The sequence below is a fragment of the Aphanomyces astaci genome, assembly GCF_000520075.1.
Source record: "Aphanomyces astaci strain APO3 unplaced genomic scaffold supercont1.166, whole genome shotgun sequence".
Lineage (NCBI taxonomy): Eukaryota > Oomycota > Saprolegniomycetes > Saprolegniales > Verrucalvaceae > Aphanomyces > Aphanomyces astaci.
In genome coordinates this window covers 32,778-47,951 of record NW_009798429.1, presented here as the reverse complement: position 1 = coordinate 47,951, position 15,174 = coordinate 32,778, and the positions used below count along the sequence as shown (strand labels likewise).

The 15,174-nt window shown below is 45.6% G+C and overlaps 3 protein-coding genes and 1 non-coding gene across 4 annotated transcripts; 1 reads left to right on the top strand and 3 right to left on the bottom strand.

Moving 5' to 3' along the window:
• Positions 1-457: 457 nt before the first annotated feature.
• Positions 458-5,398, bottom strand: H257_18456 (hypothetical protein). The gene is made up of 15 exons (XM_009847511.1): positions 4,891-5,398; positions 4,741-4,833; positions 4,603-4,686; positions 4,439-4,549; positions 3,951-4,165; positions 3,704-3,908; positions 3,289-3,422; positions 3,063-3,243; positions 2,806-2,986; positions 2,085-2,230; positions 1,902-2,030; positions 1,564-1,647; positions 1,269-1,445; positions 952-1,206; positions 458-687 (listed from the first exon to the last, which is right to left on the bottom strand). The coding sequence occupies exons 1-15, from the start codon at positions 5,341-5,343 to the stop codon at positions 502-504; spliced, it is 2,634 nt and encodes an 877-aa protein (XP_009845813.1). The 5' UTR covers positions 5,344-5,398; the 3' UTR covers positions 458-501.
• Positions 5,399-9,656: 4,258 nt separating this feature from the next.
• Positions 9,657-10,546, bottom strand: H257_18455 (hypothetical protein; the record flags this gene model as incomplete). Its single annotated transcript, XM_009847510.1, has 3 exons — positions 9,657-9,781; positions 9,848-10,076; positions 10,182-10,546. 3 exons carry the CDS (start codon positions 10,544-10,546, stop codon positions 9,764-9,766), a joined length of 612 nt encoding a protein of 203 aa, XP_009845812.1. The 3' UTR covers positions 9,657-9,763.
• Positions 10,547-12,608: 2,062 nt separating this feature from the next.
• Positions 12,609-12,680, bottom strand: H257_18454. Its single transcript has one exon. It is a non-coding gene; the product is annotated as a tRNA-Gly (tRNA).
• Positions 12,681-13,442: 762 nt separating this feature from the next.
• Positions 13,443-15,054, top strand: H257_18453 (hypothetical protein; the record flags this gene model as incomplete). The annotated part of the gene is made up of 5 exons (XM_009847509.1): positions 13,443-13,584; positions 13,711-14,217; positions 14,280-14,650; positions 14,704-14,874; positions 14,935-15,054. The coding sequence occupies 5 exons, from the start codon at positions 13,443-13,445 to the stop codon at positions 15,052-15,054; spliced, it is 1,311 nt and encodes a 436-aa protein (XP_009845811.1).
• Between the last annotated feature and the right edge of the window lie 120 nt (positions 15,055-15,174).

Sequence of the window (15,174 nt, the reverse complement as noted above, 5' to 3'; positions counted from 1 at the left end):
TTTTATCGTCAATCGGGCTTATATTATTTTAACGTCTGGTTGTTTTTTAATGCAGTTAAACAACACGCAAATTACATGAAAAGCACAATACTAGAAATGATACTAATACACTCTACTATAATAATACTAGTATGTGCCACGAATTAATGGTGTACAGTATGGGCCAAAGAACGACTATAAAGCTAAGCCAATCACTGAGCTCCAAATTGAAAATGCACCAATTCGAGTATAAACCTCTGAATATATGTATACTGGTACTATTAGTAGCAGCCATACAACACCGCAGATTAAACTGTCCTACTGTAGCACATCATATTCTACAGGTATCGGGTATATGACGAGGAGCTGAATGAAAACAAATGTCTAGGACTTTTCAGGGTTGGGTCACTCAGCCAACCTCTGAAAAGTAGTTTTATGGCAACCCTTGGCATTCTATGTGCTTTATATGCTTCGAAGAATATATATATATATATATACACTGGCAAGTATATATGTATGTTTTTAAAACGTCTTGAGAATCATCTGGTGGTCAGGGTCGTAGCGGAGTCCGTTCTGCTCGAACGCAGTGGATTCGTACAAAGGACTTAGGTCCAGTATACCCAGCGATTTGGCTTTCGACAGGACATCCGTACAGGCGACTGTGAGCTCGGACAGGGGCGCTGATATCTTCTTTTTTTCTTGTCGAAGCTACAAGAATAAATATATATTTAAAACATAATATTTCTTCAATCGTTCTATCCACTGTATATCAAATCATTTATAAAATTGGTGACATTTTGTCGTTCTAGTATGAGGATATTTGACATGAAAAAAGATGGAGTTTCCAAAACATTTTTTAAAAAATATTAGTAAAAAAGAAAATGTATTTGGTGTTATTGTAATATTTTTTTAATATATAAAACATATGATTAAAATGCCGAAAACCAGCTAGAAAACGATATGGATACCTACCTGGTGGTACGTATACGCAGCTTGAAACAATTCCTGGACGATATGCATGAGCACAATCGTATTGTCTTGGCGGAAACTCAAATATTGCGCAAATAATTTCTTCCACTGGCGTTTGAACGTGAACTTTTGCGCGTCGCACAGCGCTGTGGTCATAACTTGGATGGCCATATCCAGGTCATCGTTGCACACAGCGTCGCGGAGGTGCATTCTCGCATATGCTTCGGCCATACGAAATAGCGATTCGATGTGGCGGACCTGCCCACGGATAATTCACGTTAGGGGTTTCGGGGTTTAGGGGTTTAGGGGTTTTAACGTACCGCGATGGGCACGGCGCCAGTGTGCTGCGATGCCTTGCGAAGTTGGGCGTAGAAAGTTTCGATCTTTCGCGTGTCCAGTGTAGAGCTGACCGTCGGATTTACATACGTTCGGGCATATACAATGTATTTTTTTAGCAACTCTGGGGGCAAATGCGTTTGAGTAGACGCTGTCGACACCTATATATATATATATATACACGAAAGAAATATATTAATTCATGTCGTTTAAAGTTGAATACCCCATGTTTATATATATATATATATTCAAAAATGGGTGTGATTTGGGTGTGTGTACCGTGGGGGTGTCCAAACTGCTGTTGATGTGCGACGAAATCACAAAATCAGCCAATTGCTCGTCTTGCACCGGGTCCACTTTGTCCTAAAGTATTCAAAACTATATTATATTCAAAAATATACATCAAATTATTTTAAAAGTCAACAAAAGTAGCAAAAGCCCATTCTTTCGTGATTAGGGCAACATAAACGTTTCAAACAAGTATCAAGATAGTCCATGCTTTCCAGAAAACGGCAAAATATATATATAAATATATTTATGTTGCCGTTTTCTCGAAATCTTGGAAATAAAAGTATCCAAAGTCAATTCTTTGGTGAAAAAAGCAATATATTTCGTACTTGGAGCACACAAAGCACATCAAATCGCTGCAGAATTGGGTCGGTCAGCTCGACGTTTTCGGCAAACGTTCGCGTGGCATTATATCTCCCTCCGATGGGATTGGCCGCTGCAATCACGGCACATCTCGCCTACGATATCATTTTAATAAATATATATTATATATATATATATATATATATAACCTGGAGGGAGGTCACGATGCCAGCTTTGGACACGGAGATCGTCTGCTGTTCCATGGCTTCGTGGATAGAAGTGCGGTCCTGCTCGTTCATCTTGTCAAACTCGTCGATTAAGCACACACCCTTGTCCGCCAATACCAACGCCCCGCCTAAAATCTAGGTTAATAATATATCCAAAATATATATTCAACAAAATACATCCAAATACGAATAAAAATATCAATACCTTGCAGCACCTAAAACAGGGTAAAAAAATACATCCGAAGTATTAAAAAAAACATCTACAAAAGAGTAAAAACACTCAATACCTTCCAACATAAAGTGGTATTGGAATTTCACCCAAATTTGGACTTGAGAGTCATTTCACCAAATAGCATTCGAATCCATTTGATCCTATTTAATCTTGTACACACTATACTATATAACAATTTATATATATATATGTGTGGTTTTGCCCAATGCGGATGGGTCAAACGTTTGGATTGGCAGAAATTTGACGTGATTTGATTGGCGGTTCTTTAATCGATATTCGATTCTTCTGCTGAGAATACTCCACTTTCGAATCGATTTGACAATATAATTATATCCAATACTTTGCAGAAATCCCCACAAAAGGTAAAACGAAAGTTATAAAAAACTTTCCATAACGAATAAAAATATATTAATCCCTCGTACTCGCCAAAAAGGTTAAATATTATGGATAATCTAAACATATCCATATTACCTTGCAGCACCCATTCCTTGGTCATAGGGTCCCTTGTCACTCCGGCCGTGAGCCCCACCGCCGACGCGCCTTTCCCGGTCGTGTAGACGGCACGGGGCGCCGTCGCTTGGACGAATTTTAGAAATTGCGACTTGGCCGTACCAGGGTCGCCCACCATGAGCACATTTAAATCGCCTCGCACCTAAATCGTAATATTTTAAAATTAAAATACAACACGGGGGTTCGGGGTTCCGGGGATAAGGGGTTTGGATTTATACCCGGGAGTTTTTAATGTGTTTGGGTTTCCCTCCAAATAACGACAGGCAGAGCGCGGTTTTGACGGACGTGTGTCCGTAAATCGAGGGAGCGATCGACTGGATGAGCAATTGGCCAATGTTGGGCTGCTTGCTCCACTTCAAGATGGCTTTTTTGTCTTCGGCCGTGAGTACCGTCGTGTGTCTATATATATATATTAAATATTAAATATATATATATTGAAAGTACCCTTCGGCAGTGCGTTCAATGTGGTTGGCTTCAATCACAGTTTTAAACACGGGAAACCCGTCCTTCATATTGAGCGTTGGGTCGGGCGTGTTGATGTACACGCCCGTGATGGCCACTTCTTCTCCTGGTCGCGCCTATTTATCGTAAAAAAGCATTAAAATTCATCGTTTTTTCAACGATTTTCGTAAAAGAACGTCAAATATCAATCAATCTATGAGCCTGAAACCCCGAATACTAGGACAAGAATATACAAAAAGGACTCAAAATAGACAGACGAATCATCGATCGGGGCGATTATGTTTACAGATTTGTCCATTCTGGACCCAATTATCAATACATTTCAGTAGGCAACGTATACCTACGAGGAGGACGATATATATATATATATATATATATGCAAATAGACGGCTTATACTTTATCAATGAGATCGGCGAGCAAAATGACTTCTTTAGACCGGGGGACGCGGCCGGGGGGGACGCTGGACGGACTTTCCTGCAGCGTGAGCTTCTGGTAGTTGCGGTAGATGGTTTGGCTCGTATTTAAGCTGAACGGGCCCTTGGATTGGCACTCGGGGCACGCATTTAGCGACAATTCGGCGTTTTTATGCTGCGTAAACGGCCTAAAACCACGTTGTTTTACGCTATAATTGCGTAATTCGTACCCTAAAATGGCGCCACACGCCACGCAGTTGAACTTGACCAGCTGGAGCTGCGGAAAAACCGATGTCCGACGAGTGACCACGCCCGACACTTTGATCAAAAAGTTCAAGTGCGCCGTCCGCAGATCCCGAATCTTTTCCGTGCCAGGGAGGTCCAATATACGCACAAATACTTCCTTGTGGATCGTGTCATAGTACGGAAACAAGCTCAGCACGACCTATGCGATTCAAAAACCGAAAAAATCGATAAAAAACAACCAAAAAAAGGGAGTTTTGGATGAATATATAACGTCAAAAACGTCAAAACATATCAAAAATGAAAAAACGACCAAAAATTGACGGATTTTTGGATGCATACACGTAAAAAAAAAAGATTAAAAGGTACAAAAAACATGAAAAAATGAATAATACGAGTGATTTTCGGATGAATCAACGTAAAAAACGTCAAAAAACGATGAAAAACGAGGGAATTCCGGATGCACATGACGTACATCGCGAGCGACTTCGTCCAAGAGACTGAGCATGTCCTTGGGCGCTTCCACGATCCACGCCGCGAAGATGGACATGCATTGGATGATGTCGCCGATCTCAATCTCCAAGCTCTAGGACGACAAATCCCATGACGAACCAAGCATGAAGATGATCGAAGACGGACCTGCTCGTTGCGCTGGGCCATCTTGACGATCTTCTCATGGTACACGACCTTGTTGTCGTGGGTGTACGTGTTGAGGAACTGTTTCTGCATGTGGTCAACGAGTAGTCAGCATCGCAACGAAGATGGGAAAGGACGTACGAATCGCCGCTTGATTTCGTTCCGGGGACGTTCCGCAGCGATGAACTCACGCAACGGCACGTCAAAGTGCTCCAGATTGATCAGTTCTTCGTCCTAACGTACATGCATCAGATGGACGGTTTCGGCGACCAAGTTGGGAACGTGTTGTACCTGGACCAAGTCGTCGCCCTCGCCTTCGTCCTGACGCCGCACGAATCGCCGACGATGTGCATCGTCTCGCTCCATCTCCTGGTCCTCCTGGAGCACGGCGGCCAACCGCCCTTCGCGGGCATCGCGGCGGTCCAATTCTTCTTCGACGCGACGCCTCGTGTCGTCATCGATGGCATCGTATCGACGGTCATCCAGCTGTCCCATGTCGTACTGATCCAACGTATCCATGCGCTTGTAGTCGTCTTGCGCATTCTCAATCAGATCTTCACCCTCGTCGTCCTCTTCGTCGTCGGCAGAGAAGTACACGCGCTCATCAGCCGTAACACCCACATCTCCTTCGATCCCCGACGCGATAGATGCATTGTCCTCGTCGTCGGATGCGTCGTCACCTCGGCGTAGGCGGCGCCGCTTTGTGTCTCTCTCCACGTCGCTGTCATCTCCGCTCAGGCTCATGTTCGTTTCCCGCTCTTTTCACTGGAAAGGGTGGCGGATATTGCCTTATCCGGATAATAAATGATGCTCGTCTAATAGCTATTACGCGGGGTTTCGGGGTTTCTAAGTCGTAGTACAGTAATTTGCCCATTTCTCTCACTTTAAATCCTAAAAAAAATTCTAATATTTTTTCACTGGCACTGCTATCCGGAATCATAACCACCTGGTATTCTATGAATGTATGCAAAGGAATGCTAGTCAATCTAAAAATAATTTGTGCGAAAAATGTGTTGACTTACAAAGTATCGAGTTCGAGTCCAACACCAAATTGAGCTATTCGATTCAATTAAACTTCTGTTCTACTATTATTATGGGATCCTTTTCATTTAATCAATGGTGAAATCCTTTGTACTATTAATACTACTATTACAACGTACAGTATACCTTAGGCAAAGTAGAGTTAAGTGGAGGCACTTTGAAGGATTCTTGCCACCTGCACTTAACACAGCAGTTTTCGTAGCTCCAATGAGACCTTGTCTCATCCAAATTCAGTACACTAGTACGTAGTATTTCGTAAGGAATTGTATTTGAGAGTCATTTCGCCAAATAGCTTTCGAATCTATTTGATCCTATTGAATCTTGTACACACTATACTATACAACGATTATTATAAGTGGTTTTGCCCAATGCGGATGGGTCAAAAGATTGGCTAATTCGCCATGACGTGATTTGATTGGCTCAGGCGGTTCGTTAAGCGATTCTCCTAAGACATTCCATTCTTCTGAGGGTGCCAGTTTTGAATCGATTTGACAATATGAGTGTTTATACTGTACTTCGACGTTGCGTCCGTTATGACGGTTATTTTCCTCGAAGTAATAGATGGTGGTTGGTGGAGGAAACGTATGTGCAGACCGTCCTTTGTAGAGAGGTTGGTATCCCGCCAAGTAATGAGTAGTACTCGTTAATAGGTACTGATACATAGGGTTCCTTGTGGTGGTGGGTGTTGTACAAAGTGTAGGTGGTGCTCGGTATTAAGATGAACGCGGGCAACACAGCGGTATGGTTGGAAGGGGTTGGTATTAAGGTGCTCAGTTAAAGGGCAATTCCAAAGTGAACACGAGCCTCTGCTTCGTCGCGCCAACTTAATGACTATCGCTAGCTATGACGTCACGTGACACTAACGAGTGTCAAACGGAGAGCTGCCAATCCCTGAATAATATAGGCATGTGTCATGCAGATCACTCAAGATACATCTACAGACGATGCTGGCCGCTCATTCCAATGTCGTGACCTAATGCAAGCGACACTACTGATGTCTTACTTTGTAAATCAGTATGGAACTTTGTATGGGATTCATTAATTTACGGATAAGATTGAATTAACACTGATATTCAACACTCCCACTTGATCTGTCATGACGCGGCTAACTCCACTGAAACAGAACATGTTCCTCTTCATTGTTCCAGGCCACACTAAGGTCTCGAACTCCCATGAGGAATCGAAGTATTTCAAACTGTGTGGGCGCCAGCGCCAGCGCCTTGGTCAGGATATCTGTAACCATTTCTTTGGTTGGGCAGAACCCTCAACTTGATTTTTCCCTTTTCTGATATGTCACGTGAAAAAAGGTGACGAATTTCAATGTGTTTCGTAGCTTTGTGGTTTGATGGATTTTTCATAATATCGATAGTTGCTGGCTATCTGTCCAGATAGTGATTGGTCTTTTCACGTGAAATCCCATTTCTTTTAGCAGCATGAAGTTCCATTCATACTCTTTCACTCCTTCACTTAAGGCTATCAACTCTGCTTGAACAGTTGATAACGACGCACACTTGTTTGCATCTTGACCATGATATACAAATTCCAGCCATTCGGATCAAATATCCAGTAATACTTTTCAGATCCTTTATTTGGCTCGCAAAGGATGCATCAGTGCACACGTCATAAAATATATCTTTGCACATCCCGTCAAGATATAGTCCATGTTTAGATGTTCCCTTTAAGTATTTCAGCACTCTCAGTGCAGCATAATAATGAGTCTCATTGTAACACGAAAGAAACTTAGTTAGTTCTCGAACGGTGTTACCGACATCTGGACGAGTACCTCGAACCAGGTACTGCAGTGATCCGACTATGCCTCTATAGTCAAATGGCTGCTTGTCAATTTGCTCGTTCGACAACTTTGTTTCAGGTTCTAACTCGACTCCCACTAACTGAGGAGTTGATACTTCTTTTGCATTTTCTTGGCCAAATTTCACCAATAAGTCGTTGATGTACTTATGTTGGCTTATCGTCATGGTCTTGGCACTTCTGTTTCTTTGAACCTCCATTTTGAGGACATAATGGATGTTGCCCAAGTCTTTCATTTTGAACCGATTGCTCGATTCAATTTTGAGCTTGTTGATTTCTACTGATTTTGGTCCACTCTTTTCACATAGATGAAATACTCTTTGTCACATCGTGAAAAGCCAATTATAGTAAGGAACTCATGGAGGACAGCTTACCAAATCTTTGGTGCTTGTTTTAAGCCATATATGCTCTTCAGTAATTTGCACACCAAATGCTCACCTTTCAGTCCTCTCTTTTGAAATCCAGGAGGTTGGTGCATAAAAAACTCAGTGTCCAGTTTTCCATGTAGGAACGCTGTATGCACATCCATTTGATGAACTTCGCAATCTAAGACCGTTGCAACCGTAAGTACTAGCCTTAACGACTCAAACCGAGCCACAGGAGCATATACCTCATCGTAATCTAGTCCATACTGTTGAAACTGGCCGTTGGCAACAAGTCTCGCTTTATATTTTTCAATTTCACCGATGGATGTGTATTTTACACTAAACACCCAATGACATGGTAATGCAGTTTTTCCTTGGGGCAAAATAACTAAATCCCAGCTAGCATTATCCATCAATGAACCATATTCTGAGTTCACAGTTTCCATCCAGTTTTCTCGTTGAGGTGTGAGTAGAGCTGCCTTGAGTGACCGAGGCACTACAATGGCCATGTTGACTCCGAGTAGATCATGACCTTGACCCTTAATCTTGTGCATGTGGGGACTTGGTAGCACTTATAGTCCTTCAAATGAACTGGAATCCTCTGTGTTCTCTTCGGTTGAGGTGTCAACAGTTCAACCTCTTGGCAATCCGGATTGTCAGAATTACAATATGCTTCGATATCTCCCACTGACATTGTACTCATTGTAGAAGGCGTTTGTTTCACCTGAATTCAATTCGAGAGTTGAAATTTGCTTACTTTCTTTACTAGTAAGGTCGGACTCATTCGAATCGAATGCATTCCTCACGACCTTCTTACCATATTCACGATCAATGAAGAACCGATTCGTGTGTACATTTAGAAGCTGATATCATTTGTAGTCATCAGCGATTCCTAAGAATCTGCATTTGAGTCGACGTGCTGAGAGCTTTTTGTCGTATCGGATGTCATGTGCGACATGAGCGTAGCATACACATCCCCAAACTTGCATTCAGCTTAGGTCCGGAGTTTTCCCATACACTATTTCGTATGGGCTTTTGTATGCTAACCTCGTACTAGGTGTCCTATTTTGGATGTAGTTGCCATACATTAGGACTTCTGGCCACCACATTACTGACATTCGATTTGACGCACACATTCCTTGATCTTATTTACAGCATCACTTTTCTTGCAAATAGGAAAACACCACTTCCATGATGACTTGTCACAAATCAGATTTACGTAGTACTTTATCCCAGCTTGAGGACCATATTGCCCCTTCACTTTCGTGGGACCATTCGTGTCAGAATGCAGAGTGCCGTGGACATCGCTGTCCCTCAACCCTTGTAAGTTCCTATAGGACATTCTATTCTTTTCATTTGCACACACCTTACAGTAGAATGTCACTTCGTTGAGTACTATGGCCTCAATCTTTGGCACACCTCTCACTTGCCCACTGCTGAGAAGTCGAACAAGCATAGCTCGACCAACGTGACCGAGCCTCACATGCCATTCCTTCAGTATATATTACACTTTGCTAAGTGTTAGAGTATCTGCTCTATATGTTTGTGCCTTGACGCTTTGACACACACTACATCAGGCACATGAGTACCAAGGAACACCACTTGGCATTCCTTGGTACTCATGTGCCTGATGTAGTAGGACCCTGCAATTGCTACAGCTACAAACGGCAGTTTATGCCCTTTCAGGATGAACTTAAACTTAGGGGTGTGACCATTCGCCACAGCGTATCCACACTTTTGCAGGAGGTGCTCGCTAACTATGTTGGTAGCTGACCCCGGGACATAAGCGACGTTGTCAAACTCAAACTCTTTGAGTCCAAGCGGTCCCAACAAGTACAAACGAATCAATCCAGCATGTGAATTATCCAAAGAGCCACTATTTGGAAAGCTAAATCTATACGAGGTATCAATTTTAGCTCGTACAAACACTTCAGCTCTACCAGTGAGACTCACTCCGCATCTAGAATCTAAGACCCAATGATTCTTAGTACTACACTACTCTCATGTAATAGATGAGACGAGGTTAGTCTTACCGCATACTCCAACTGCATGGTGAGGTCATCCAGGCTAGCAGCCGCCTCCTCCATGTCCGTGGCAGTGCGTTCGCCGCCGCTTGGAGTGGCCACTTCACTTCGAGTAGAGCGCACCGCCGCCACCTTAGCCGGGCCACTCTTCGCCGCCTTGAAGATGGACGTGCGGTAGTACCCCTTCGCAAATCTTCCTTGCGCTTTGGACAGTCCTTCTTCATGTGCACCTTGGCACCTTCGTTGTACTTGCCGTTACAGTAGAAACATTCATTCTGGCCGCCATCCGGTTTTGGCTTGCGCTCATTGGCCAGAATTTGGCCAACCGGAAGGAAATTCGGACTTGCTTAGGGATTTTCCAAATCCGGTTGACATCGATAAAATGTCCCGCTTACTTTTGGACCCAAAGGTGTTCACCACCAACTGAAACACTTTGTCCATAGTAAATGAATCCTTGGTGAACTTAACCGAGGACCCAAAGTACTGCTGGGGGAGGAGCGATAGCAACAGAGCACCCACTAACTGCTCCGACACAATTGGCTCGCCGAAACACTTGACGCTCTGAGCGTTGATGCGGTTCCGTAGGGCACTCATTACCTTAAAGTGGTCACCCACTTGGCGGTAGTCGGACGTAAGGGTGCCGACGAACTTAGTGAGGAGGCCAATGACACCCGCCGCGCTCGACTCCCCAAAATCGCGTTCGAGCATGCGCCAGATCTCAGTGACGGTAACGGCTGGGTCAATTAGGAACACGTTGAGCTGGTTTAGGTAGCTCTTCGGTAGGGGTTTTGGCAAAAGTGAGCGAATCTCCACGTTTTGTAAATGAGCGCCTACAAGAGGCGTCCTCGGTTCTATGTGTAGTAACCGAAGTAAGCCTCCGCTATAGCGATTGGGGTTGCGCCGTGATGGGGATTATTTAGTCGTGTTCGCTGGAGTTCCATAACTACCGAGTGGTGTTTGGCCGACGGGACTCTTGGGTAGGAACACATAAAACGTCCGCAGTTGCGCTTAATATTCTCCCGTGAGGAAGGTAATTCTCGGTGATTGGGTGGTGTGCGCTATGTTTTCTGGTGGCTGATGTTGCACAAAGTCATGGGTTGTTATGGACTTGTGCATAGTGCCCTGTGTTGAGATTGGTGTTCTCCGAAGAGGTAGATGGTTCTCGGTGTTGGGGGATTGGTGTTCTCTGAGAGAGCATTAGTGTTTATTGACGAGATGGGTAACTTGGGATGTGGTGTGCGCTTGACGTTTTGTCTTTTATGTTATCTTCAAATCATCACCGAGTCGCAATCAGGCCGAGTGGTTATGGTGAGCTCCTTGACAACAGATAGCGCTCGCGTGAGTTCATATCCCTGAATATTTACTCCTATTTTTTTCATATTTCTATAAATAGAATGAAAGCACTACGTAGTAAAGAGTTTCCGTTTCATTCAAGCATGGATGCGACGCAAGAACTTGAGGAAATACGGCAACGCCGTGGAAAGCCCGAGGGTACGTCCTTGTCACGCACAGGTAAGGTTAAGGATCATATCGGAACTACCCATGATATTATATATACGTGTAATCGAAGGTACGCGAAGTGTCCGAAGAAGAAATCGGGCTATGACCTTTACATGCATAAGAAAGGTCATGAGTTCCAAGGAAGACACGGCGGAGACTAGAGTGATCAATCAGTTATTGTTATGTGTAGCTATGCGTGAAATCGATCCCACGGCAGACTTTATTCAGCAGAACTAACGTTATCGTTTTCATTCAAAGGAACGTCGGCATCTCCGTCGTGTCGTTTGGTAGCATGTCCGTACCCCATCGAAATCTATTTTGATTGTATAAAATGGTGTGAACTGTTGCTTATATTGATTTTACCGTTGTCACTAGCATCACTGCAACTTTCGAGGTGTCGTGGTTGCGCCGCCGCTTGAATTCCCTCAACCATGTGGGAAACGTACTCGTCGTCCATTTCTTGTGCATAGCTTTTAATGGCCTCCTGAACAGCAACTTCTTCCGCCGTCAGTTCATTGGTGCATGCCTGTTGATTGTGCATGCTGGCAGATCCTTCAGCGTCTTCCTCATGTCGTTCAATATTAAACTTCTGTTATATTAGACCATGGAACGGGTGAGCCTGGAGGTGGTGCGATTTGGTCAAACAACTCCGGATAAAAAGAGTCTAAACTGCTTCCGTGATATCTAGGGGTGTCACACCAAGTTGCGAGATTGCGGTGGAAATGACGGTGAGTCTGGAGATGCACCCAGTCGCTGCGTGGCTTGTACGTTGAACTGGGTTAACCCGCTTTGCTTGCCGTGTAGCTGAAGGACAGGGCGGCATGGCACCCCTAGATATCACGGAATGTGTTTCGACTCATTTTATCCGGAGTTGTTTGACCATATCGCAGTAAAATACAAATACATATCGCCAATTCGAGTGGGGACTTGGGCATATATCACCCGCAGTTCAAGTGGGGAGCCATCGCCACGCCTGGTGTCTAAACCATTAGACTAGTCACATTTCTTGAAGTAGATTAGGCATAAGATGTCCCTAATATAAATTCTATTTTAACCTATTTGAAAACAATCTTGGGGAGGAATCAAACGTTTGGATTGGCAACATTCGACAGGACGTGAATTGATTGGCTTAGGTGCTTCTTTTATCCATTCTCTTAAGGAATTCGATTCTGTTGGGGGCGCCAGTTTCGAATCGACTTGACAATACTCTACGTATACTTAGTACTCGTACTTAGTCGTCAAGGTGCTTTTAAAAAATACGAAAAAAGGTTGCGCCGTCGGGGAATTGAACCCCGACCTTCTCCTTGGAAGGGAGAAATCCTAACCATTAGACTAACGGCGCAATCCTCTATTTGCCAGCTGTACATAGTACCACTATCTGACCCCTCATAAAGACTACCCTCCGTTTACCAACCGTTACCATGTTGCTTGATCTGTCCACCGTAACCGCTCTTGGTGTACCTGTCGACCCGTCGATTGGCACCAACCCCCCCGTGATGCCACGCGGTTCCACCCCCGGCTACTTCATCGTCCCATAACGTCCGGCACATCCAACGCCCCAAGCGTTGATGACACTGTCACCGACCCGCCACATTCTGCTCGTGGCCAACTGCCTGTCCCGACTGTTTCACCGCCACCCAACGCGCCCCCTACAGAGAACGTATGGGAGATCATGCGTGAAAATCGTCGCCGCGCAGACCGCGCCAGCTCCAAGGCTGACACAGTATCGGTACCCACCGCCCCACCATGCCCCAGATTACACCCCTCTTGGAACTCTTGAACTTTGGAGCTTCTGGAGGTGCATTATTGATGCATTCGAGCCGCTTCGTCTTGACGTGAAGAAGCCAGTGGTCTGTCGCGTACAGATGGATACCGGTTCCTACACCAACACCATTGACGAGGGCAAAGCCATGAAGGCTGTACTTTTTGACACCAATCAAAAAGGTCTCGAACCCTCATTGGCCGAAATTGTGCAATGTCATCGAGATTTAGCCAATCAAAAGTTGACCTGGGGACTCGCATCCTTTGAAGCAATGGATCGCCTTGTTGGCGTATCCTTCGCGATTCCAGTCTCCCGCGACTGCACCAAAGTCAAATTCACACAATGTCCAGTCCACATGTTATGGATGGATTCTATCTCGACTTCGTTCACGACCGCGTCTCCGAGCGCTTCCTTTGGGAGGTGCTAGCTGCGATCGGCGCGCCTCCAACTGCCGGCATCTACACCCAAGTGTCTGCCGCCTACGGTCCCAAAGGCTCTCGTTATCGTTTATCATTTAACGATAATCATCCTCCTCCCCCTTTTGTATGCTACGAGTGATTGCTCGACGAAATTGTGTTCCTCGGCAAATGCCATAGGATTTACGGTCGAGGGTGGTACAACCACCGCAAGGGTTTCCAACGCGTTGACCTGGATATTGCCGCTAAGGAAAAGGCTATCGCACAGCCATTCACTCTGAGCCCATCACCCCTGCAAGCTCGCCCGGCTGGCGTTAACAAGCGTCAATGTATCCCACCACCAACGCTACCACGATGGACTCGGGTGCCACGGGGTGACGGCGCCGTTAGCCGCTCTGGGGCATCTGCACCGTCGCAACGCCCATGGCAATCGCCGAATATGTTCAACGCACTGCGTGAACACATCGTGGTCACACCAACTCAACTGGTGGTTTCGTCCACTAACAGCATGCTGATCCTTCCCTCCATCCTCCCTGTACCAGATTCTCCACGCACCCTACCTTCCAACACCTACATTGATGGCACCAAACCCGACGGTCAGAGTGTCACGCGTGCGACCGTGTCACTGGACTTAATGCTCGAGAAATTTGCCCTACTCGATTCACACGTTGCTGCTGCGAAGTGGGCGTTTACGACGATGTGTTCCAACCTGCCGACTCCACCTCAGCCTTCAACCTCGTTGACCTTGTTATCACTGGTGCAGCGGACCGTATCCAGTCGCTTTTGTCCAAATACCCGATGGAATTTGGTCTGCAAGTACGTTCGCTTGCGTCGTTGACGCTGGTCATGCTCCTCCACCTTACCCGCCTTCGAATGCTCAGCCGATGGATGCGCACGACGTGGGGGCCATCTACACCTTTTGCTATCCTGTACCACAATGTCTTCAACCACGCATACTCCATCCACGCCCTAGGCCTCGACTTTACGTCAGTGGTACGATCATCGTCACTGGACGAGTACCACTCTGACGATGTTAGTGACGCTACGGTACTGCTGAACCACGAGTCTGAGTGCATTCTCGCCCTTGCCGAGATTCTGCTTGTATCCCTCGCTCCATGCTACTATGCCCATGATGTGGCGCCCAATGCTGCTACCTCTGGTCCTGTATTTGCCCTCCCTGCACGTAGCGGGGATCGTTATCTCGCATCATCAACCCTTTGCAACGTCCTCCTAACTCCACCCTCGGCACGCCAATTCGCAAGGCCTTGTGTGACTTGCTGCAGAGAGCACGCACGGCACTAGCCGATCGGGTATCCCACGACGTCATCATGGAAGCGGCCGATAGTGAAGACAGTGCTGTCGCCTCAACTCTCGCTGATTGGGTTAGCAACATCGACATTATGGTTGCACTTGACCAGGCATTCGCCTTGACGATTACTCCATCCTGCCAGGTTATGTTCGACTCATCCACAATGTCCCTTACTCATGGAAGCCTCGAAGACCTCTGGACGGACACAGTGACATCCACGACCGGCTAAGTTTGTGGCTAGACCAACCCTCGGAGGTACCTCATATGTCTCCATTACCACTTGCAACCTCAACGGCTTCACCTCGTTGACGCTGGTCATGCTGCTCCACCTTACCCGCCTTCGAATGCT

Bases quoted from the DNA above. Each gene is read 5' to 3' on its own strand.
- H257_18456 (XM_009847511.1), bottom strand. From the start codon at position 5,343: ATGAGCCTGAGCGGAGATGACAGCGACGTGGAGAGAGACACAAAGCGG. The intron at 4,550-4,602 runs GTCCGTCTTCGA...TTGTCGTCCTAG, and splicing joins TGGCCCAGCGCAACGAGCAG to AGCTTGGAGATTGAGATCGG. The intron at 4,166-4,438 runs GTACGTCATGTG...TGAATCGCATAG, and splicing joins TGGACGAAGTCGCTCGCGAT to GTCGTGCTGAGCTTGTTTCC.